Source organism: Gigantopelta aegis, chromosome 4 (genome assembly GCF_016097555.1).
Source record: "Gigantopelta aegis isolate Gae_Host chromosome 4, Gae_host_genome, whole genome shotgun sequence".
Classification (NCBI taxonomy): Eukaryota; Metazoa; Mollusca; class Gastropoda; order Neomphalida; family Peltospiridae; genus Gigantopelta; species Gigantopelta aegis.
The window spans coordinates 110,943,587-110,968,621 of NC_054702.1; the positions used below are offsets into that span (position 1 = coordinate 110,943,587).

A 25,035-nucleotide genomic window follows, 5' to 3' on the forward strand; every position below is an offset into this window, starting at 1 on the left:
TTCGCCTTTTATAACGTTATTTGGGAGCATACAAATTCTAAAAATACCGGGCGAGTCTATTTTAGTGGCCGCAGTACAGCGAACCATACCAATACGTACGGGATGGGTTATCAGTCTTCAATTTTACATTAAAAATTATTTATTTATTTATAAACAAATTAAAAAAAAACCCAGCTAAATCAGTCTTCAGTTTTACATTACAAATTATTTATTTTATAAAATAAAACATGTTTTACGGCATTCGTAATTCACACGAAACATGTCGTATACCCTTAGGATAATTCGGAATGTTTTCAAATTATTTTTAAATCACTGGCATGATTCTGCAACTGGCTACTGTTAGATCCACATGTAATAGCCTAGTGGAGCTAATTTTAACTAGATTGAGTAATGAGCGCCTTAAAGATGCGTGATCGAAGTTGCATATTGATAGCCTAATAGTTTTTGCTTTAAAATTGCATAGATTTTCAAAATTACTAATGAACAATAGTCTCTGTCATTTTTATGTATATCTTCCGTACCTAGACAGCGGTCTCGAGAATAGTGCCCTTTACAGCTATAATTTACAAATGTCCCTTTGTGTCGTTTTTTATGTATAACTGGTCTACCTAGACAGAGCTGTCCCTAGAATAGTTCCAGTTAAAGTTATAATTTACAAATGCCCCTTTGTGTCGTTTAAAAAAAAGTGCCCCTTTGTATCGTTTGGGTTTGTTTTAAAGGAAACATGACACGTGACCATATTATAGCTCATTTTAAAAGAAAAATGATATAAAAATAATATACAAATAACTTTATAACAATAAAATACGTGTAGTTAACTTAAAATGAAGAAATTACGCTAATCAGTATCAAAGTATGCATATTTCTTCGTGAGCGTTCGGAAAAAAAGGGAAGTGACGTCAGAGCCGCTGTACTCTTCCATTGTTGTTAACTGTTTATATATGGAGTAAGGGGCTTACGATCTTTTCAGTCCAACAGTGCCGTACTGCGCGGCCTTTGGGTGTAAAAATAAACAGTTTAAACGATCGGGATTGTCTTTTTATGGTTTTCCAAAGGATTGTATCCGAAGAAAGACGCGTGTATTTTATCGCAAAAGAAAAGATTGGACACCAACACCGCATAGTACTTTGGTGTCAGCCTATTTACAGCCCGGAGCCCGAACGTTACCCGGAGACAAAAACAGTACTCTGTTGCGAATGCCGAGGTGTACATTGTACATATTTGGCACAAAGATACACCTCAGCATGATGTATTTATATATGTTAAAACAAAAATGTAGAATTGTTTATTTATTTATTTTTTTTGGAAAAAAAAAGATTTTTCATGTTAGGGCTGTAGGCCTACATAACAAAATCTGTATTCGCCGTCCGAAGAAGGAAACGTCAATAAGTAATTAAATATGGCATATACAAACATGGGATTTGGCATGAGGATACATCTCAGTACGATGTATTTAAATATGTTTTTAAAAAATGTGTAGAAAACAATAATAATTTTAAATAATGTTTTTAATCTTCGGGCGGAATACGTCACAAAAACGTTCCTCATCGCCCGAAGCCCCAAAGCAACACGAAGTTCAATACAAAATAAACCACTACTGTCGGTGTCGAAATAACTATTATGTTTCATCCACGGGCTGACTTGAGAATCGGAGTGTTGTTTTAGTTAATTGGTCCTTTCTTTCCGTGGCCTGCACATGTGATTCCTGATTGGCAGGTGTAAATTGCAGGGTATCGACCAGGTAAGTGATTACCACGGTCTAGACATACGCACAAAATACGTGCCAGTTTTTTTAAAGATCACAGGGTATTGTGGCGTAACCTGTCGCGACTATAGTACAATGTTAATGGACATTATCAGCCGCCCTGCTTCATTACTGTAAATAATGCTGTAAAACCCTTGATTAAGTAGACTTTCCCATCTAAAATTACAAAACTGACCAATTACGTAGTACCAAAGAAAAGAAAATTATCACTTGGGTATCGTGAGTGGTCGTTTTTACTCTAACGCACCCTACCAATAGGCCTAATAATATGCTACTTTTTTTATGAGAGAAAAATACTATAACCCCATTTCGTTCTATTGATGCAAATAGAAATATATTTAGTTTAAAAGTTGATTATACTCTCAAGTCATTTATGTTGTTTTACAAGCCAGGTTAATGAAAGTGAAGCGCCTTGTCGTAAATTAGAGCGTTTGTTTACACTGTGCATACAGATTTCATTATGTACAGCCCGAACATAAAAAAAATGCGATATTTTCTAAAAAAAAAACCCAATTTTTTTTTGTCCTACATTTATATTTTTTTTACATATTTAAATACATCATATCGAGGTGTATCTTTATGCTAAATATGAACAGTATACACCTCGGCATTAGCATCCGAGTTTTGGTTTTGTCTCCGGGTTACTTTCGGGCTCCGGGCTGTAAATTGGTCGACCGGTCTGGTCTGGCACCATCAGTTTCTCCACCCTCCGACTCGCTATCCATTTTTTCTTTCAGTATCACTGTTGTAAGTAAATGTGTGTCTTTCTTCATTTACTAACAGCTCATATTGATACGGCAAAACGTTTTGCGAACGAACACTCATTGTTTTGGTAAGCTGTGCAAGTCTTAGATTCTTTATGAGTGGTACGGACTAATGCTTTTAAGTGTAAGCGTCAGATCAAGCGACGCGTCTCTGACGTCACGGACCTCGTGATTGCCCTGCTCATTAAAGATCGGCAATTTCCGCTAAGAGCTCGTATCTGGGGTTCTTTTATGGAGATATTTTAAGTAATTAATTTTTTTTTTTTTTTTTTTTTAGGTGGTTCAATTTATAATTAATTGTACATGGTTGGTGCCAAATATGGTTTACGTGACATGTTTCCTTTAAATTATAGGCTATATCTACCTAGTCAGATCCGTCCCTAGAATAGTCCCTTTAAATTTTGTTTATCAAAGTTAAATTACAATGAAGTGTATGAGTCATACTCATATACGAAGCAAAGTTGATACTATGGCTTTTTCCCGGGTCCCCTTCCTCGTTCTCCCGCCCCCGATCAACGCTAAAATTCACGAGCAAGAAATAAATATAATAGAATAAAGAAATAAAAATAAAAATATGTTAATAACAGTTTAGAAAAAAAAAATACTATGCTTAAAAGTTAAAGTAAATTAATTTGGACCAAACTAGAAATGTTTTGCCTAGTATAAATCTGTTTGATGTAAGCTTTTTAGCTTTTCAAATTTTTTAATTGATTTTAACAGAGAGAGAGGGACGTGTGTGTTTACATATATACACGCATACAAAAAACATACACACAAATAGGGTCTCCACGAGTACTCGAGTACTCGGGCACGGGTCGAGTCTAGCAAGACTCGAGTTCGTTCACAGGACTCGAGTACCCGTACAAGGTGGAATACAATGATCAACTATAATACACTGGACAATGTAGGACAATAATTTCAGGATTAGATAATCAACGATATAACTGACACAATAATTATAAGATCATGCGCTAGTTTCTTTTTTTAAACTGACCGTCCATCCATCATAACACTAAATATATCAACCGGTTTCTAAATGCAATACAATGACATGATTTGGCATCCATGTTCAGCCCTGGAATTAAAATGCATAATTCTATTTAACTTTATTCTTTAATCTCATCATCATCTAGTGTAAGTTTCGGGTACTCGAGTCCGGGTCGAGTTTGACCCTCGAATACTCGAGTCCCATATTTTGGACTCGTGGAGGCCCTACACACAAACGCGCGCGCGCACACTCACCGATGCACACACACGTGTGTGTGTGTGTGTGTGTGTGTGTGTGTGTGTGTGTGTATGTATGTATGTATGTATGTTTTATGTCGCATCTTTCAGTTTACAACAGATCGCGATGAATTGCAGAAATTCCAAAATTCCAAAAACGCTAACTGCAATACTACAGATCGCAAGATATTATCGGCATCAAGACAACATTTTGTAATTTTTGTAACAGATAGCGGAAGCAACTGCAACGCTAAATGTAGTTTCAGCAGTAAATATTGATGCTGAATCGGGCAATCTTATGGAAATTATTGTCTGATGGAAAAAACTGTAGCAGAAGCCACAGAATTCTCATTCTGTGATCAGTCTGTATATAAAGAATGTAATCACGGTACCTCGCTTGGATTGTCATGTAATGTTTTTTTGTGAGTTTTTAAAAAAATTAAATAACTGCATCTGTGCGATCTTTCTTTAGATGCACAAGATCGAACACAATTTTCGGTGGTTTGATACACCAAGGTGGCAAATCAAAATATGAAGGAGTTTCCAAAATGTCGGTTGAATCAATGTTTGAAACTGGTAAAAACTGCTTAATGCGAAGACCAAAAGTTCGAATGGCATTCGGCTTCGCATGAAATAATTTCATATATTTGTTATCAAATACCGCATTCGGTAGACGGAGTAAAGAATACCAAAGAGACTTCACACATCCGTGTCCTTGACAGACAACTGCATTATTGGATTCTTTTCCCCTTCATGTTACGCATCCTATTCCAGAAAGATTTCACGGATGTTTGAGAATTCATCTTGGAGACATCATTTCTTCAAGATGATTTCTTACTCCGACAACTTTACGAGCTTTTGCCTGAGCAATGCGACAAGTATTCAGGTTTGAACATATCGGGGGCCCTGTTTCGCTCTTTGATTGCATCTTTGCACGCTTCATTGAACCATGGTTTATTGAAACGCTTCGGTACTGCCGAAGTCTTAGGAATAGTTTCCTCTGCAATATCTTTCAAGATCGATGTGAACAATCATCGGCACCAGTCATGACAGTTTGTTGCACTCGAGTGCTGCCGAAATTCAACACTTTGCCATTGAACTACCATCTTTAAGCCCTTTCAAGTGATGGAGTTCCATCATTCTCCAAATGAATTGGAAAGTGGTCACTGCCACAAGGGTCTAGACTTTCAGGTACAAATCAAGACAAAGTAATGGACTACAAAGGGTTAAATCAGTGAATGTGAAAGAACCACTTGCAGGATGAAAGTATGTATGACTATCATTAAATAATATTAAGACATTTTTGAGAATTAAATCTTCTAACTGTTTACCTCTATTATTTATGTCATCGCATCCCCACAAAGTGTGGCGAGCATTAAAATCTCCAATGATAACAACGGGAGTAGGGAGTTAATCATGAGAACCTTGAAAGTCCTTAGGGTTAAAATTAAAATTATTTCAAGGAGTAAATAAAATGAACATAGAGTAATAGTTTTATGAGCCGTAACCTTTACAGCCACAGCTTGTAAATTTGTCTTTAATATAACTTTAGGGAATGTTTTCATTTACAAGAATGGAAAACGTCCCCAGACGCTCTATTTTCAATTTCTTGACATTTATGGTACAGATTAAATCCTCTGATGTTAAAACGGTCAGTATCCTTCAGGAAGGTTTCCTGAAGACAATTTGCAAAAGGATTATACTTTTGAATTAGAAGACTTAATTCACAACAGTTCCACTGGATAACATTATTTTTCATCATGTGGAGGGAAGTTTGGGATCAATCTTTATTTTTTCCTTTGGTTTTGGCCATGGTGGTTTTTGTGGCTGTGAATGATCCCGACAAGAATCATCCATGCGATCACTCACATCCCCCTCCAAAACATCAAAAGAATTGCTAACCCGGACAAATCTTTGCTCCATCTTCTTGAGCCCTGTTAAGATTTAGAGTTTTGTCTTGTTGGGAGAGACACTAGGACCTAGCACCCTTGTGCTCGCCTTAGATGGAGCATTGTGGCAATCCAAAGACACTTGGGGTCATTTGTTCTTTCTTTTTGTGTGGCAGAGCTGCTTTTCCTGTCTATTTTTTTAGCTTTTTCAATATCCAAATTTTGTTTGTACTTATTTTCATCATAAGGCCATGTTATATCAGTATTTACCCAAACACTTTTGGTGGAGACCTTAACCTCAGCGACATATGATTTCCCTGCTGTGTCTGGTGATGCGTTCTCCACCAGTTTTCTTGCATCAGGAAAAGATAGGTGTTTTTCAACCTTTACCTGCTGAACCTTCTTTTACAGTTTCCATCCGTCTCTCTCTAGAATATGCGAAATGGGATCCCTTGCAACTGATGCCGTTTTTGTATGACTTGCTCTCATGGTCAATGTGACCACAGCCAGCACAAGTCAGCTTATTGCGCCAACAGTTTTTACGGTGTCCATATTGTTGACACTTGAAACAACACACAGGATTAAGAATGTAAGGGCCAAAAGGTATATGTAAATATCCAGTCTTAATTGATTTTGGAAGGATTGATTTTCCAAATGTTAGAATGAAGGTATTTGTACAAACCTTTATTCTCTTGACTGCTGAACCATCCTGTGATGACTAATTTCCACAAATTTTGTCATCACTTACTCCCTCCAAATAATGTGAACGGACCACTCCCTTTGATGAGTTCAGGGACGAATTATTTTCTTTTTTAATTAAAATCTTGGTTAAAATATTGACAAAATTAATTGGATATTTTCATGCAAGTGGACCAACTGCTTACCCGTTATGGAGAGGCCTGCATTAAAAGTGCAGCATCATAGTTACATGTGCCACATTACATTTTATTACAGCATGCATATTCTACATGACTTCCGATTAGTCAACGTGGGAGTCTTTTGAGATTATATTGCACTGCTCTGTGGTTTTGTGAACCAATAAATCATGATATTGTAATAATTCATGTATAAAACGTGAAAAAATAGAAAACGGTGGTCTTTTCCTGCTCACCATTTATAGTTTCACTTTAATGGAAATGTATGCATCAAGTCAAATCTGTTCAACAGACCGACATCAAATTTGCAAAGAAGCAGTCCTGGAGATGTTTTTGAGAGCTCCTTCAGTTCCCGTGATAACAAATAGATCTCTTAAGTGGATATTATTGTTTATAAAATGTGGTTTTGAACTATAATTTAAAAAGCTGCAGTAATTAATTCTGATATTATACAGTGATTGGTAAAACTAGGTTATTCTAAACAAGTAGATTATGTTTTCTGTGTTACCACCAAATTTAATGAGGTAATGAGGGTTAATATATTGTTAAACCAAATGATGAACACAATATAATAATATTCTGAAGCATATCTTGTCATAACAATCCAATTTTACATGCACTAGATTGAACATGTGCAGACAGACTGTCTTTAAAGAGTTCTAACAAGTATTTCTTGATTTCTGGAATGTCCACTAGTCTCTTGAATTTGATATCTCGCCAGTTCCAATCTATCACTATAGCAACCAGGTTATTCAGCTTCAGACAACCTGAAATGTAAAAAAAAGCCCAATATTACCAAGTCTGCAGATTAGGGCCTCCACAAGTCCAAAATATTGAACTTAGAGTACTTAAGGGTCAAACTTGACCCAGACCAGAGTACCTGACACTTACTAGATGATAATGAGACCAAAAATTAAGACTCAAAAATAAAGTAAACTAGCATTATGCATCTTAATTCCAGCGCTGAACATGAATGCCAAATAATGGCATTGTATTGCATTCCACATATTTGACTTTTGAGTTCCCTTCATATCTCACAGTTCTATAATGTAACTGGCGGCAAACATACGACAAAATGACGTTAAAACAATACAATTAAATGGAGAAAACTTGAGTGTTTTCTCTTTTATAGATACATTACCTGTCCTCAAGATTCATCCCGCCCGGGCCTCCCCGCTTCCTGTTCTCCGTGCGATGCGCTCAGGGAAAAAGAAGGAAGTTACAGTCATGTGACCGGAACTAGAGAGCAGTATGCAGTAGAAGAATTTAGGCCATCCCATTGGCTGTTGGGATGTTCGGACCAGACCACTTGCGTGGGGGGGAGGTGCACTTGTTTGAGGACAGGTAATGTATCTATAAAAGAGAAAACACTCAAGTTTTCTCCATTTCTATAGACATTACCTGTCCTCAAACAAGTGCAGCATTCAACAGATGGTGGTGGGTGCCGAGATCCGTAGATGCTTGTGATAACTCCCCAACCGGAAAGAGGCTGACTAGTGGAAGAATAAGGCCAACCTTGGTAAGCCCTCATCCTAGGGATGCCCGTCACAGACCAATGCAGGTGATGTTAGTAACAACAACCAGAATGGTGGCATCCGTCAGCAGTGGCAGGTACGGCTCCTAGAACACATGGACCAGGAGGCGGAAGCCACATCTCATGCTGGTTCTGACAGGGTGGGAAGACGTAGCCACCAGGGATGCAGGTGTTAGGTAACCCTCACGTATTGAAGTGTTATAGTTTTTCAATAACAAGCGACAACCTAATGAGGTGCATCCGTCAGAACATTGAACAAAACAAGACCCCCGAGTGTTTTCTGTCTAGTACACCAAAGATCTGTTAGTTCAATAACGACAACCAATAACCACATGCAGTGCAGGGTAAAGGTTATCGAGACAAAAGTTCCGGCACCAGTACGTGAACTGTGCAAAAGAACAAAAGTCTAAGCAATCCTCATCTGTCGATTCGTTGGACATCTCGGTATGCAGCCCAGAATCAGACAGACATCAACGGCGACGAGGACGGCTTGTATTCAACAGAGTCTGTGCAGCAACAACCGGACCCAGATGATGGAACCCCTCAACGTCTTCTGTGGAGACATCCCTCAGATAATAGTTGGCGAAGATGGAGTCCGTAGCCCAGAACCAACCAGTGATAATGTGCTGAATGGGTGTGTTGCAGTGCAGGGACATCGTGGCAGCCAAGGCACGGAGTTCATGCGGATTAGAAGCAGACGGAGCAGGTAAACCCTCCTTCTGATAGGCGGTCAGGATAGAAGACCGGATCCAGGTGGCCACCGTGTTCTTGGTAAGATCCCTCAACCGACTCTGGTTACAGGAAAGGAAAAGTCTTTTGCGATGTTGTCGAAAAGATCTGGTCCTCTCGATGTACTGGTGCAGGGCTCTGACAGGGCACAACGCCAAGTCCTCAACGTCCGCCGGACCAACGATAGAGGAGAGGGCCTGCACAACATACGAACGAGGCGCTTGGTCTGGTAACTGATTCTTTGCAACAAAGTTCATGAGTAACCCCAAGTTGACTGCACGCCGATCTCGGTGAAAACGTACCAAGTCTACATCAAGAGCATGGAGTTCTGAGACACGGGCAGCCGTGGCAAAACCGAGTAAAAACACCGTCTTCCGCGTCAAGTCTTGCAGGGAAGAGGATTCGATCGGCTCATAAGGTGCGGTCGATAACGCTCGTAACACCAGATTCAGGTCCCATCTTGGTGGCCGAAACCGGTGTACTTGATCATCAAGGCGAAACCCTTTGATCATCTTATGGATCTCAGGAATACCCGATAACTTCGTTCCAGTAGCGACATCACGAACAGTAGCGATGACCGAAACGTACCCAGCGATGGTAGACCCCTTTAATCGTAAAGTGGTCCGCAGATACAGCAAAAAAACCCAGCAAGACGAAGTATCTGGATCGTCTGAGGTTTGAGGTTTTGCCGGACACACCCTCGGTGAAAGCAAAGCCATCTGACGTTGTAAGCCACAGTAGTAGATGATCTGTGCGCTTTCAAAATGGCCGCCGTAGACTGTGAAGAAAAACCTTTCTTTCTCAAACTCTTGGCGATAAAGTCCACGCGTGCAGTTGGAACAACTGCGGACGTGGATGGTATAGTTTTGACGTGGGATGCAGCAACAGATGATCCCAGTCTGGCAGCGGTAAAGGATGTGGATCGGCAAGACGTATTAGATCTGGATACCACATCCTGGATGGCCACATTGGAGCAATGAGTAACAGGCGACAATGGTACAGCTGAAACCTCTGAAGCACCCTTGGAAGGAGGATTGGTGGAGGAAAAGTGTACGCGTCCATCTGTTCCCAGCTGATGGCCGAGGCGTCGAGATCCAGAGCTTCGGGATCCAGCACCGGAGACACGTAAACCCTCAGCTGATGGTTGAATCGTGTGGCGAAGAGATCGATGTTTGGTGTCCAAAGCCTGTCGCACACCCATCGAAACGCTTCGGGATGGAGCATCCATTCCGTCGGCTGTGGAGACGACGGCCGAGACAGTGTGTCGACTAGTACATTGGAAACCCCTGGAATATGGCGAGCCCGAAGTTGCAACGGAATCTCGTCAACCAGCTTGTAGAGACGATAAGTCAACTGCAGCAGACTGCTGGAGTGGGTTCCGCCCTGACGGTTGATATAAGCCACCGCGGTGGTACTGTCTGTGGCTACCATGAGAGAGGCGCCTGACAGCATCTCTCGCCAATGAAAGATGACGTAACTGACAACATCTCCAACAGGTTGATGTGTAGATCGGCTTCATCTGGAAACCACAGCCACCAACAGGGACTGGACTGCAAGGCGACTGGTAACCGGATCAGCAAATCTGCGTTATTGTACTGAATGCATGGATTCAGAAACAAACTGGATACCGCGACCTCTAAGCATAAAATGTTGCGCCGACGTCAAAATTACTCTTGCAATGATACTTCATGAAACAGTAATAGAGTGATTCAGGAATCAAGACATCGGAAACAGCGACCCCGTGATACAGGCAAGAGCCAAGACAGCGTAGCAACTCGCTACGCTATATGCCCGATATACCTGGAAGTGAAGCAACGCAAAACAGCAACTGGCTAAAATCCACGGCCGTCACACCACCCGGTGCGAAACAGCAGCAGAGACCATCTAGACAGCATCGGTCACGAACTCTGGCGGTAACAACAGTAAACGTCAGTGAGTTGATAAGCCGCAATGAACCATAGGAAAACGGTGACGGTAAAACCCCCGTACCACGTGATGGCAACTGGATAACTTCCGGAACCAGCGGAAGTAGCGACTGTCTTGCATCGCCACCGGATATAGAGAACGATCTGCCGAATGTCGCTGAACCTTCCTCGAACAAGAGAATATCGGTGCACGGGATCTCAACACAAGTGACCGGACCAGTAGACTTTCTTCGTCACCAACCCGGAACGCTTGTAACGTCGAACCCCTTCACGGCAAAGAGCCGTATGTAGACCACAGGTCTGCCAAGATTACCGGCTTGTGCTGAAAGTCAAGAATGGATCGCTTCAGGCAAGTCGGTTGACGATAGTGTGCAATCGTAGTGCACATCGACGTCACGGAAGATATAAGGTAGACCAACATCAAAGTCGACGGCTAGAACAAGGCATATCCTCTGGCATCCTGCACATGAGGAGTTATGGTCGCCATGTACAACATGTACGGTGAACTGAAGCCATCGACAGGACGTGCCAATCTGTAAGTTCTAGGAAGACGTCTGGTCCCGCCGGAAACAGCGTCATCCAAGGCCGGCGTCACACCGTTGATGGATAGGTTGAAGACGGGATACGTTCGTTGTGACGAATGGGGAACGGCACAAACGAAGTCTACTCAAGTAAACCGACATCGGATCAGTCCTCAAACGGAAACCTTCTAGAATGGTGCGAGTGGACTGTGAAGTGACGAAAGCATATACACCGCAGCGAGACAATCAGTCACAGCCATGTGGGTCACTGCGTCCGGAGCTTCTATAACGGAAGGTGCCGACGCATCATCTGGAAAATCGGTCAGTAACCTGGCACAGGCACTTCGATCCAATGTACTGGCTGCATCGGAAACACGGACCGTGGACGGTCCCGTCAGGAGCCGGTGTAACCCTGAACGCCGAATCAGCTGCCGACTGGTGTGGACAGTACGATGTACACGGACCGGCAGGAGCCGGTGGAACCCTGGACACTGCACCACTTCGATCGATCACGGACGACGGTACCGAACGGTGAGCCGATGACGCAATTTTCCAATTCGTTACAGGGCTCCGTCTGCTTGCTGGAACAACGATACGCACGGGCCAGTTACTGGTAGCCGTGTAAACCGACGGGGGCCTGTGGCAGCCAACGATCGAATGCCGATATCTGCCGGTGGAACCTCCGTGGCGATCATCGAACCCGGACCCTTCTTGGCTGAAACCGGTGGATGGGCCAGCGGCGGTAGCATATCAGATATGACAGCCAGACAATCCCTCAGTGATAGGTGGTCCGCCGCATCCAGATCTTCCAGCACCGCATGAACCGATACATCATCAGAAAGTCACGTAGCACCCGTGAACAGGCCAGTCGCTCTGGTCATGGCCCGATGGATATACCGGAGAACCAGACCGTGGGCGGTCCCGTGTGGATACCAAGGAACGGATGACCACATCGTCGTTGGATGTGGCAAGGACGGCAACATGTCGTAGACGGCCGCCAAGCAATCCCTCATAGTCATATGGTCCGTAGAGTCGGGCTCTTCAATGACAGATGCCGCAGGCGCTTCATCACCAAAGTCTCGTAGAACTCGAGCACAGGCCAATCAATGTACCGTAATGGAAGCCGCTGGTTAAACCGGACCGTGGATGGTCCCGTCTAGCCCTCGGAGTCCTTGGAAGCCACATCAACTGAAGGTTGGCGCTGACGATCTGTGGAACCCGTAGGGAGCCATACAGGTCATGTGGAACGGCTACGGTCCCGGCTCCGATGCGCCGAAGAGGACTTCCCCGCCGAAGATCGGTGAGCCTTGGAATCCGTGGAGCGTCTATCTGAATGAGCCGGCTTCTTAGAGGGCTGCGTAGAGACCGCAGGCCTGTCATCCGAAGTCTTAAGTAACGGTGGAGCTGAAGAAGCCGCACCCCCTGAAGAGGGGACTGGAACCGGACCTGACCCCGAACTCGCCGGTTTAGGTAAGGTCGCCATTGACGCCATTGTTTCTTCCAGCATGGTCGGTAGAATTGAACGTAACTCTTCCGCCACGGAGTCAGCAATCGAAGGCGAAGATTCCACCTTCTTGGTCCTCGAAGATTCCACCTTCTTGGTCCTCGCTGACACCACCTTCAGGTAAGCCGCGAACTCGACATCAGACAAGCCCGCACAAAGGTCGCATCTAGAAGTGAGGCCACACGAACACGACAACCTGGACATAAGTCGTGTGGGTCGCCGCCGGCTAACTTCTTGCAGCGTAACACGCTCGAACTAGTCGCTGAACATTATCAGATATGATAATAGTAATTTTTCAATCTGTGAAAAGAAAGAAAAACCAACCATAACACAAATACAAAGCCGGTAAATAAAGACGCCATTTTGCAAATGGCGTCCGACACGACAACCGGCGATATAACAACATTTCATGTAATTAACACTTGGCAAGTCAAGCGAAATACGCGAAAGACATATGAAAGCTAACGAAAGCTAACGAAAATTAAGGTGAAAAACATTTCACCCAAACACAAAGCCAGTCAACACAGACGCCATTTTGCAAATGGCGTCCGACACGACAACCGGCAATATAAACAACATTTCATGTAATTAAACGCTTGGAAAGTCAAGTGAAATATGCGAAAAGAACATACGAAAGCTAATGAAAACGAAGGTGAAAAACATTTCACCCAAACACTAATACAAAACCAAAGGTCTTATAAAAAAGTTGACTCCAAACAGAGCCAAGCAAAAGGACGTCCAGACCCTTTAGCGAAGAGAAAAAGAAGGAAGTTACAGTCATGTGACCGGAACTAGAGAGCAGTATGCAGTAGAAGAATTTAGGCCATCCCATTGGCTGTTGGGATGTTCGGACCAGACCACTTGCGTGGGGGGGGAGGTGCACTTGTTTGAGGACAGGTAATGTCTATAGAAATGAGAGTGCTCATTCTTGCATGAGTACTTGAGTCCTGTCAACGGACTCAAGTGTTGCAAGACTCGGCCTGTGCCTGAGTACTCATGGAGACCCTACTGCAGATGTATTCAGAACCATACTTTGAGATTTACCTTCCAAAGAAAACCCCTCAGTCAAGTTTACTACTGCAGATGTATTCAGAACCATACTTTGAGATTTACCTTCCAAAGAAAACCCCTCAGTCAAGTTTACTACTGCAGATGTATTTAGAACCATACTTTGAGATTTACCTTCCAAAGAAAACCCCTCAGTCAAGTTTACTACTGAAGATGTATTCAGAACCATACTTTGAGATTTACCTTCCAAAGAAAACCCCTCAGTCAAGTTTACTACTGAAGATGTATTCAGAACCATACTTTGAGATTTACCTTCCAAAGAAAACCCCTCAGTCAAGTTTACTACTGCAGATGTATTCAGAACCATACTTTGAGATTTACCTTCCAAAGAAAAACCCCTCAGTCAAGTTTACTACTGCAGATGTATTCAGAACCATACTTTGAGATTTACCTTCCAAAGAAAACCCCTCAGTCAAGTTTACTACTGCAGATGTATTCAGAACCATACTTTGAGATTTACCTTCCAAAGAAAACCCCTCAGTCAAGTTTACTACTGAAGATGTATTCAGAACCATACTTTGAGATTTACCTTCCAAAGAAAACCCCTCAGTCAAGTTTACTACTGAAGATGTATTCAGAACCATACTTTGAGATTTACCTTCCAAAGAAAACCCCTCAGTCAAGTTTACTACTGAAGATGGACCAATCAAAAGTAACAACGGACAACAAAACAAAAGAAGAAAAAAAAATGTTTTGTTTAACAACACCACTAGAGCACACTGATTTATGAATCATCAGCTATTGGATGTCAAACATTTGTTAATTCCAACATATACTCTTTGTGAGGAAATCCCCTACATTTTTCCATTTGTAGCATGGAATCTTGTATATGCACCATCCACTGACAGGATAGAACATACCACCACGACCTTTGATATACCAGTCATCAATGGATAACAAGCACAATAAGTACTGTACAAATTAAATCGCTGCCCACGTAAGAGAAAAACAATTAAGGATTGTCTGTTATTTCTTTTACATTCATCAGGGTATGAACAAAGAAACATCATCCACAAAATGTGTGAATCGACAAAACCGTAGTTTGCAGATGATATTTTTGCTCATACTAGAGCTGGACAGCATTGAAATTTGAGGTTCGGTATCAGTATTTTTGGGGTGATTTACCTCAGTATCGGTACAGTATTTGGTATTGACACAATACCAATACCGATACTGATATTAAGCGGTATTGCTGGTATACTCTGCTTTAAAGGCATGCCTGAGTTAAGGCTCACCCGCTAATTTCATCTAAATAAAATTAAATTCCATACACAAGGCTATTATTAGTGCTTTACTAAATGGTGGGAAACATTTTTCAATACCGAAATTTAAGTATTTTGATATTTGCTTGGTACGGTAAATTGGTATTGACATGATACCGATACCGAATGGTATATATGGTATACCACCTAGCTTTACTTTATACCCAGATGAACGTAAAAGGAATAACAGACAATATTTATAATTAAAGTTCAAACATACTTACTAATAATAACACTAAATGTTCATATTTTATTTTGAATTATTTTTATGTTCTGCAGCAATAACGTTCAGTAAGACAAACTACCAATATAAAGTGACGTCATCAGACGTTATTTTTATGTTCTGCAGCAGTAACGTTCAGTAAGACAAACTACCAATATAAAGTGACGTCATCAGACGTTATTTTTATGTTCTGCAGCAGTAACGTTCAGTAAGACAAACTACCAATATAAAGTGACGTCATCAGACGTTATTTTTATGTTCTGCAGCAGTAACGTTCAGTAAGACAAACTACCAATATAAAGTGACGTCATCAGACGTTATTTTTATGTTCTGCAGCAGTAACGTTCAGTAAGACAAACTACCAATATAAAGTGACGTCATCAGACGTTATTTTTATGTTCTGCAGCAGTAACGTTCAGTAAGACAAACTACCAATATAAAGTGACGCCATCAGACGTTATTTTTATGTTCTGCAGCAGTAACGTTCAGTAAGACAAACTACCAATATAAAGTGACGTCATCAGACGTTATTTTTATGTTCTGCAGCAGTAACGTTCAGTAAGACAAACTACCAATATAAAGTGACGTCATCAGACGTTATTTTTATGTTCTGCAGCAGTAACGTTCAGTAAGACAAACTACCAATATAAAGTGACGTCATCAGACGTTATTTTTATGTTTATCGAGAAATTAACAAACACGCGTTGCTACGGTTGGACCAATGGGATGACGTTAAATTGTAATAAATCTAATGGAAATTTAATTCGAATAATATAAACACATTGTCTAAAGTTACTAAAAAATTTTTTTACATGATTTACATCATAAAGTAGGTTTCACATATATGAATATAAATCTACAACTAAGCCACAATTCAAATTACAACTAATAGAACAGCTAATGCAGTTTGAAGCATATATATTTCATTTTCTTTCATCCTTACAATGCTCCATCTCCCCATATCATGTAATTTTCTGTGTGAAATGCCAAAGACATGTAAACATAAGACTAAAACGTACAATATTTTGTGAAATTGGTCTTAATAAATATAATCATTAATCCACGTTAGACATCAAACTCATACCTAGCTCAATCAACTTTTGAATCCTCTGAGGAGTCCCAACTCCAATATGGCAGATTTTAGTTTTCAGGAATTTTTGTTGATCTTGAATCTAGAAATATAAATACATTAAAATAAACTTACTTTTGTTTTCCTGATTATGAATTTGATGTTGATAACTGTAGGAACTAAAGGATCTAATGCTATTATGTATAAGAAAAATAAGTTACTTGTACCTTGTTATAAAGTCTAGTCTGGCAAATGTGAATTAACTATTTTCTTGTTTGTTTTTGTTTTTGTAACTATTAAAATCTTATAGAACTTTATACCTCAGATCCAAATTCTAAACAGGTCATAATTACCTTAAAATGTTTTGCAAACAATTTGGCACACTGGCATTTTTTACCCTTGAATTTCTTAATTTCCCTGAAATTGAAACAAAAGAAAAATATTATCATAACAGCAAGAAATGTGTTTTAGTAGTTATAAAATTGGAAGATTTGCTGAACAGGAAATAAATGGTGATACTGCTGTAGTTAGAGAGACAAGAACTGGGATAGTTAGTAAGACACAGAATAATAGGTTACTGGCGGTGCTGTTAAAAAGTTTACTGAACAGGAAATAAATGGTGATACTGCTGTAGTTAGAGAGACAAGAACTGGGATAGTTAGTAAGACACAGAATAATAGGTTACTGGCGGTGCTGTTAAAAAGTTTTAAATGTTTGTTTTGTTTTTACGACATCATTAGAGCACATTGATTTATTTATTAATCATCGGCTATTGGATGTCATACATTTGGTATTTTTTATATATAGTTTCAGTGAGGAAACCCACTACATTTTTCCATTAGTAGCAAGGGCACTTTTATATGCACCATCCCACAGACAGGATAGCACATACCATGGCCTTTGATGTACCAGTCATGGTGCACTGGCTGGAATGAGAAATAGCCTAAAGGGCCCACCAACATGGATTAATCCCGGATCAACCGTGCATCAAGTGAGTGCTTTACCGCACCCCTCTGTTTTAAAAAAAGGATAAAAGAAGATAGACTTCAAAGAATGGAAAACACAGAAAAGAAGCACTAATTAAAAAGACAAACTGATTGTATGTTATTTTTCTGTAGAATTTTATGCTCTTTGTAGACAATTACTACATCTTAGCATGAACACAAACATAGTCTCCCACCTGTTCAGTTCCACAGCTCTAGCTCCTGAACTTGTAATAACCAACAGGAGAGGGGACCCTGTAACCATGTCACTTGCTTTGATCAGCTTCCGCCATGTTGGCAATATTTTCTCAAAGTACTGCACCGCACTAACATCAATGACTTCATTGCACTCAAGGAAATGCTTGTCTGTTAAAAACAGAAACAAAGAAGAGTAAAGTCGGATCAAATAATAAATAACTGAAATGAATGGATGTATATCACCACTCCAGGATGTTACAAAAAAACATCTTAGTGGTGAGCTACTGTATTATGAAAGTTGGTCAGAGAACCACTACTACAAAATAACGTGAAAAAAGTATCACACTAAATGACTCCATCAGTCTCTCATGTAGCGATTCAATACTACTCTGATGTAAGACTTGGAACTAACACAGGGCTTCTAGAATTTTTATAAAATCCACTAGCCATGGGATCAGTGAATTAAAAAATTTACTAGCCACGATTAAAAATTCTGTAGTCCTACTTTACTTTAAGTTAATAGAATTTTACTGAATAATAGTAATAATCAGATATGTCACCTACACAGTGATATGGAGCTTAAAAACACTAACAATGTGGGATTGGGGTGGGAAAAGGATATTCATATTTACAAAATAGACTTAACTGCAACATTTGAAAAAAAAACATTCACTAGCCGTCGGGCATGGCAATAATATTTATTTACTAGCCCAACATTGTATATCACTAGCCATGGGAGATGGGCTACCATAATCTAGAAGCCCTGTAACACAAAGACATTTATTATATTAAATTTAATACCTGTGAACAATGATAGTTTATTATGTATAATGAAGACCAGGGTTACAATTTTATTCATGAGATTTTCATTCTGTAACTCAATGATGGCATATCCTCACTTGTTAGACAAAGCAACCCAGACAAAAAGGTTAAGCATTTCAAGTAAATTACGGAAACAATCAAAACAAAAACAGTTCCATACAAAGCAACAATTGAAACATTTTGTGTTCCTCTAAGTAAGTTTCAACAGACAGCAGAGGTTTTCAGTCAGAAAAGAAAGGGATCAGACTTCATATTTTTATGTAAACAAAAAATTGTATCGAGTGCAACAACATAGAAGCTGATTGCTACATGATCGTGTGGTACCTTTCTTGCGTACAGCATACTTCAACTCCAAAACAAATCAAATTTGAGGTTCTGTATATATAATACTTGGTTTTGTCTGAGAATTGATAAAACAAAAATCATTACCATTAATTTCAAGCTCATCCCATTCAACTGTAGATAGTTTTCCTTCATATGTTTTCTTTATTATGCTTATGAAATCTTCTGCTTTCCCTGGCACTGGCTTGTTGGTGAGTAATTCCTCCGATATTTTTTTCTGAAAAACAACAACAAATTCATATACCGTAAGACACAACTGAGAATTTACGGCACATAGGTATGTAATACTGAAACACTCTTTCAAAGTTAGTGACATAATATGTTCATGTCATGACTCGGGCAAAGTGACGTCAGCTGTGACAAACTCCTGTATGCACAGTGTAAACAAACGCAGTAATTTACGACAAGGCACTAAAACAATAAATGACTTGATAGTATAATAAACTATTTAACTAAATATATTTCAATTTGCATCAACAGAACAATCCAAAGAAAAAGTGCATATTATTAGGCCTCTTGGTAGGGTATGTTAAAGCACAAATGACCACTCACTATACCCAAGTGATAATTTTCTTTTCTGTGGGGCTACGTAATTGGTCAGTTTTGTGATTTTAGATGGGAAAGTCTACTTAATCAAAGGTTTTACAGATTTACAGTAATAAAGCAGGATAGCTGATAATGTCCATTACCATTTTCGGGCCGGCCGGTATCCCATGATACCCTGTGATCTTAATAAAACTCAATTGTTTTTTTTGTGTGTCGACAGTAGTAAAATTACCGTGACTGGTTACCTGGAAAATATACACCTGCCAATCAGGAATCACAGGTACAGGCCACAGAAAGGAAAGACCAATTAACTAAGAAAACACTCTGATTATCATTTCAATATGTGGACAAAACATGATAGTTATTTTGACACTGACAATGGTGGTTAATTTTGTATTGAAAAATAATATATACTTATTGCTGGCTTACTGGGATGGATATTATTACAGAACATTGCGATGCATCCGCAAAAATCAGGTATGTTTGTTTCTTCAGTTCTAAGACTAATTCCTGACAAGACAGGTTAAGTATTACGTAACCACTGGTTCGCCAGAATGGCTGCACTTGTTATATATAATAGCTGTCACATTTAACTGTTTTATTAATTAAATATAAGATTATACTTGTTGACATTAAGCAATAATGTGCATTATATATCGAAAGATATGCATATCAGTCCAAAAGCCTTGCGCTTGCATTCCTTTTAGTAGAAACATGCTCACCTCAAAACATTCACCTAAACAAATCACTTCAAAATGATTAAGATTAAGATTAAAATATCTTGTAATGCATTCCTGAATATCCACATATCTTCTGCAGCTGTTATAACATTACTGCTTTAAAAGGTTCTTGCTGTGCTTAGGACAGACAAAAAAAACCTGTTGCGTAAACCTGTTACGTCCAAATTAATGAGATCTAAATCACTGCGTAGCTACATTCATGAAAAAATAGATGATGATGCATTAGTTCATATTGACAAACCTCTGAATGAGCCTAGTGAAGATAACAATAACATATTTTTACTCTTTTTCTGATGTTCTTCTTTTTCTTTACAGGTTTCTTTTCACTTTTGTCTTCATCATCTTCAAAATCTATGTCTTCAGCTTTTCTTTTCAACTTTGGTTTAGTGGAATTGATGGAACTATTTTCATTTTTTGTCAGAGATTTACTTTTAATTTTCTGAGTCTTCTTTGACTTTATATCATCTTGCTTCTTCTTTTTTTTTACATCTTTTTTCTTTTTTAATTTTATCCCATTTGTAGTTTCAAGACCCTCTGCATTATCTGAAAAATCAAATGAACATCTCAAAGAAAGATTTTCCAATATATGTACAAATAGTATAGAATGAATGAATCTGTATCTCAATACAGTTAGGCCTACTGTAACTTGGAACATTTTTGTGGCTGCTTTTTATTGCATATCCTGAAGTTTTCATCTAAAAGATATATTCAAACAAAGCATTTAAAATTTGTGGATCAAATCTGACCACAAAATTAACATACTAGAGTGGATGGTGTTTAAATCAGTACTCATTTAAACAGATGGTTGCTTTTTACTTGGCCTACACTTCAAACTACTCTTTATTCACCACTTATTATTCCTGGACCTTTTCCCAGTAAATAATCTGTCATATACTAGTGATGATGATGTATTCAAAATTTATTGCTCCTCCCACACCCAAGTCTCTTTCACCATCAAGATATTAAATTCAATATTTGTAGGTGCAGAAATCTTGAAAATGATTGGTATGCTGGTGTGTCAGTTCATTATCATGTGATTATTTGTTATACACTTTCGACATAACCCAATACTGATTTTATCATTAGATGCATGTACTAGTAGTGCTCATACTATAGAAGAGACAGCCATAGAAAATATGTTTGCTGTGTGCAACTCAGGTTTGTATATTTTTATATAACTAAAAAAAAAATTCCAGGGTATTGTTTGCATTTGTTTATTTCTGTACGATGCAACATGCCACTTTATGGAAACTTAAATAAAATGAATTATTTTCATAATGAATAGAAACAACGAACAAAAGACACTGCTTGAAAGGAGATTAAAGTTTAGTTTGTTTTTTTGTGTGTAATGACACCAGTAGAGCATATTGATTTATTTGAATGTAGTGGATCAGAACTGACCACAAAGACAGCAAACAGGTTATAGCAAAAACAGTATTGTGCCAAAATGGACCCAAACAAAAAAGGAATCAAACTGAACAAAACTGAACCTTCTGACTAACTTGGAATTTTGAGTTGAAAAAGTTGTTTTCGACAACTATTTTCAACAATGGCGGCACGAGTGTAATTTTCTGGGATCGACTGCTGATTGTGTCAGCTAATTTGATAATAAATTTGATCATTTTACTGACAACGAAAATCACCAAATATTGGGATATGAACCATAGTTCATTTAACAAAAATAAAAATTAAAATCTGGTCAGAAAACCACTGTTTTGGGGAATACTGGACATAAATACTAGACAGCTGGCCACAAATGCCTGTAAGTAAATGCATATATTTCAATTTTTGCATAATTTTAATCAACATTAACTGATCTAAAATATCATAAATTTTTTTAAAATCTGTAAGACAGCTAGATGGACATTCGGAAGGTTATGCGCTCTCATTACAGTCAGAGACCAAGCTACGTAACTTTTTCGCAATTGCTGCCCACCAAAGAGTTGTCAAAGATTCCCGCTCTAATACCACAACGATCCTATGTTTGCCATCAAATACCTTTACATCAATCATTTCCGAGTTCCTCGATTTAAAAAACATATTAATCACTAATACATGCACTACAGACAGAAACCCGACAGCACCCACATTCAACTAAACTTCGGCAAATTTCGGACTGCTCAGACTTTTAAGGCCGCTGACCTACATCATGATGTAGCACCACATGATCGCCCACTTGGTGATTTCATCTTCCAGGGGCCATCTCATACCATAATAAGACAAGTGCCCGACAATCACCAAAAAAACTTTGTTTTGTTTAACACCACCACTAGAGCACATTGATTTATTAATCATGGGCTATTGGATGTCAAACATTTGGTAATTTTGTCAAGTCTTACAGAGGACACCTGCTACATTTTTCTATTAATAGCAATGGATCTTTTATATGCACCATCCCACAGACAGGATAGCAAATACCACTGCCTTTGATACACCAGAGTGGTACACATGCCAAGCAGGCATACGACTCGTAGATCAAAACTTTTTCACCTTGAGAAAATGAGAATATATTGTTTCTTTGTGTGTGTGTACCACTCTCTGTTGCTGTGCTGATTGTCCGTAACCCAGTGGTAAAGTGCTCGCTTGATGCACGGTCAGTCTGGGATTGATCCCTGTTGACGGGCCAATTGCGCTATTTCTCGTTCCACCCAGTGCACCACGACTGGTATATATCAAAGGCTGTGGTATGTGCTATCCTGTCTGTGAGATGGTGCATATAAAAGATCCCTTGCTACTAATGGAAAGATGTAGCGGTTTTCTTTCTGTGGTGTGTGTATTAGTGATTAATATGTGGAATTGTTTTAATCAAGGAAAATTATTGATGTAAAGGTATTTGATGGCAAACATAGGATTGTTGTGGTATTAGAGTGGGAATTTTTTACAACCCTTTGGTGGGCAGCGATTGTGAAAATATTACATAGCTTGGTCTCCGACTGTAATGTGAGCGTATAACCTTTCAAACGTCCGTCTATCCCTCTTACAGTCAGAGTAAGTATCCAGGCTACCCTTTCACCAAGGAAAATGGTTCCATGTTGGTAGTGGTTCCATTTTAGACTGATCCCCAGCAAACTATGCTGCGTTACAGTATTAAAACAAAATGCTGGTATGAGGACTTGCCAAAAATAAAACGTTATCCGATAATACTGTTAAATACAAGTTCCACGGATTTAGGATATAACAGAGCATGTTAACAGACCACTAGCCCGAGTACTCTGACTGTAAGAGAGCTAGACGGACATTTGGACATAAACACGCTCTCATTACAGTCAGAGACCAGCCTATGTCTTTTTTTGGCAATTCCTGACTACCAAACGGTAGGCAACGAGTCCCGCTCTAATACCACAACAATCCTATGTTTGACGTCAAATACCTTTACATCAATCATTTTCGAGTTAGTGATACAAAAAAATCCACATATTAATCACTAATACACATACTACAGAAAGAAACCCGACAGCACCCACATTCATCTACGCTTCGTGACACTCCGTTGCAACAATTACAAAGCTCGGCGATCTATTTCGAGACGAGTCAGACTGGGCGATTCGATTCGCCTTGTGCAGCAGTTACAGGGGTCGTCTCATATCAAGCGAAGTTACAACATGGAACATACTTTTGCCGTATCCTGTCGATAATTTGGATTTCATGTATCCTTCAAATTCAAAACAAATCAATAATGTTAATTCCATTTTGAATTTGAAGGATAATGGGGTGTCAAATTCATCCAAAACGGCATTAGCCAACTCTTCCATGTTGTAACTTCGCTTGATATGAGACGGCCCCTGTAACTGCTGCACAAGGCGGAATCGCCCAGTGCGCGATCACGTGGTCTACGTCTCGAAATAGATCGCCGAGCTTTGCAATTGTTGCGACGGAGTGTCACGAAGCGTAGCTGAATGTGGGTGCTGTCGGGTTTCTTTCTGTAGTAAGTGTATTAGTGATTAATATGTGGATTTTTTTGTATCACTTAACTCGAAAATGATTGATGTAAAGGTATTTGACGTCAAACATAGGATTGTTGTGGTATTAGAGCGGGACTCGTTGCCTACCGTTTGGTAGTCAGGAATTGCCAAAAAAAGACATAGGCTGGTCTCTGACTGTAATGAGAGCGTGTTTATGTCCAAATGTCCGTCTAGCTCTCTTACAGTCAGAGTACTCGGGCTAACAGTCAGAGTACTCGGGCTAACAGACCACGTGCCATTTGATAAGATTATGAATTTCACCAAAACTCATTATTAAATATTAGAACATGTTAAAAATAAAGTTAGTTTATGAAAATATTGTTTGATAATTATAACATGAATTAACCATCTAGCTGTTTGTCTTCAAGCCACCACTCTTCTTCCAAATCGTCAGCCATTTCTCAGTTTCTACTTGCAGCTTTGCACATTTTTTAGCTCTCTCCTTAGTTTAGTATTCAAACGAATCAAAGGAGTTTCTTAATTATTTAGTAATAACGCGTAATTATTGAGTTATTATTTTTATAAATTTTAAACATAAATATATGTATAATAAATATTTGTAATAACATCAATTTTTATTAATTTATATAAGGTCTCACTACACAGATCACTTCCGGGTGAGAGTTCATTCATCATGTCCACTATAGTTCCTAATTGTGACACATGTTATGGTTCACATATTCACTTCTAGGAAATGGTGAAGAATTAAAACAATATGTATGTTTAATGGTAAGCCTTCTGGCTGTATTTTGCCCATGTTATTTTGTAATATTGTGCATCGACCTTTTGGGGCAAGTGACAGCCGGAGTGAATCGGTTAATGAACCACCTGTTCGAACCGGTACTACAGCCAGATGCAGTCGTATAGCAAAAAACTGAGACGGAAAGGTTCTCAATTTTGGAGTGAAAATAAATGCTTATATAATGTATGTTCGCAATGGTGTATGTTGTTTGTGCCAACGAGAACCCGTTCTATGGGCAATCTTCGCTTGAAGTTGGGCAGTTTAACATGGGTTTCAATGGCAGATGACATCTGTGTAGTGAGACCTAAGGTGAAGGTCAAATTCAGTCTCTATCAGCTTAGCGTGTTT

General features: G+C 39.4%; 1 protein-coding gene across 1 annotated transcript; it reads right to left on the bottom strand.

Annotated features, from left to right (window-relative positions):
* Nucleotides 1–7,091: 7,091 nt before the first annotated feature.
* Nucleotides 7,092–24,552, bottom strand: LOC121371767 (protein CMSS1-like). The gene is made up of 7 exons (XM_041497899.1): nucleotides 24,292–24,552; nucleotides 20,267–20,526; nucleotides 18,785–18,914; nucleotides 17,533–17,701; nucleotides 16,706–16,769; nucleotides 16,368–16,455; nucleotides 7,092–7,284 (listed from the first exon to the last, which is right to left on the bottom strand). Exons 1-7 carry the CDS (start codon nucleotides 24,341–24,343, stop codon nucleotides 7,112–7,114), a joined length of 936 nt encoding a protein of 311 aa, XP_041353833.1. The 5' UTR covers nucleotides 24,344–24,552; the 3' UTR covers nucleotides 7,092–7,111.
* Between the last annotated feature and the right edge of the window lie 483 nt (nucleotides 24,553–25,035).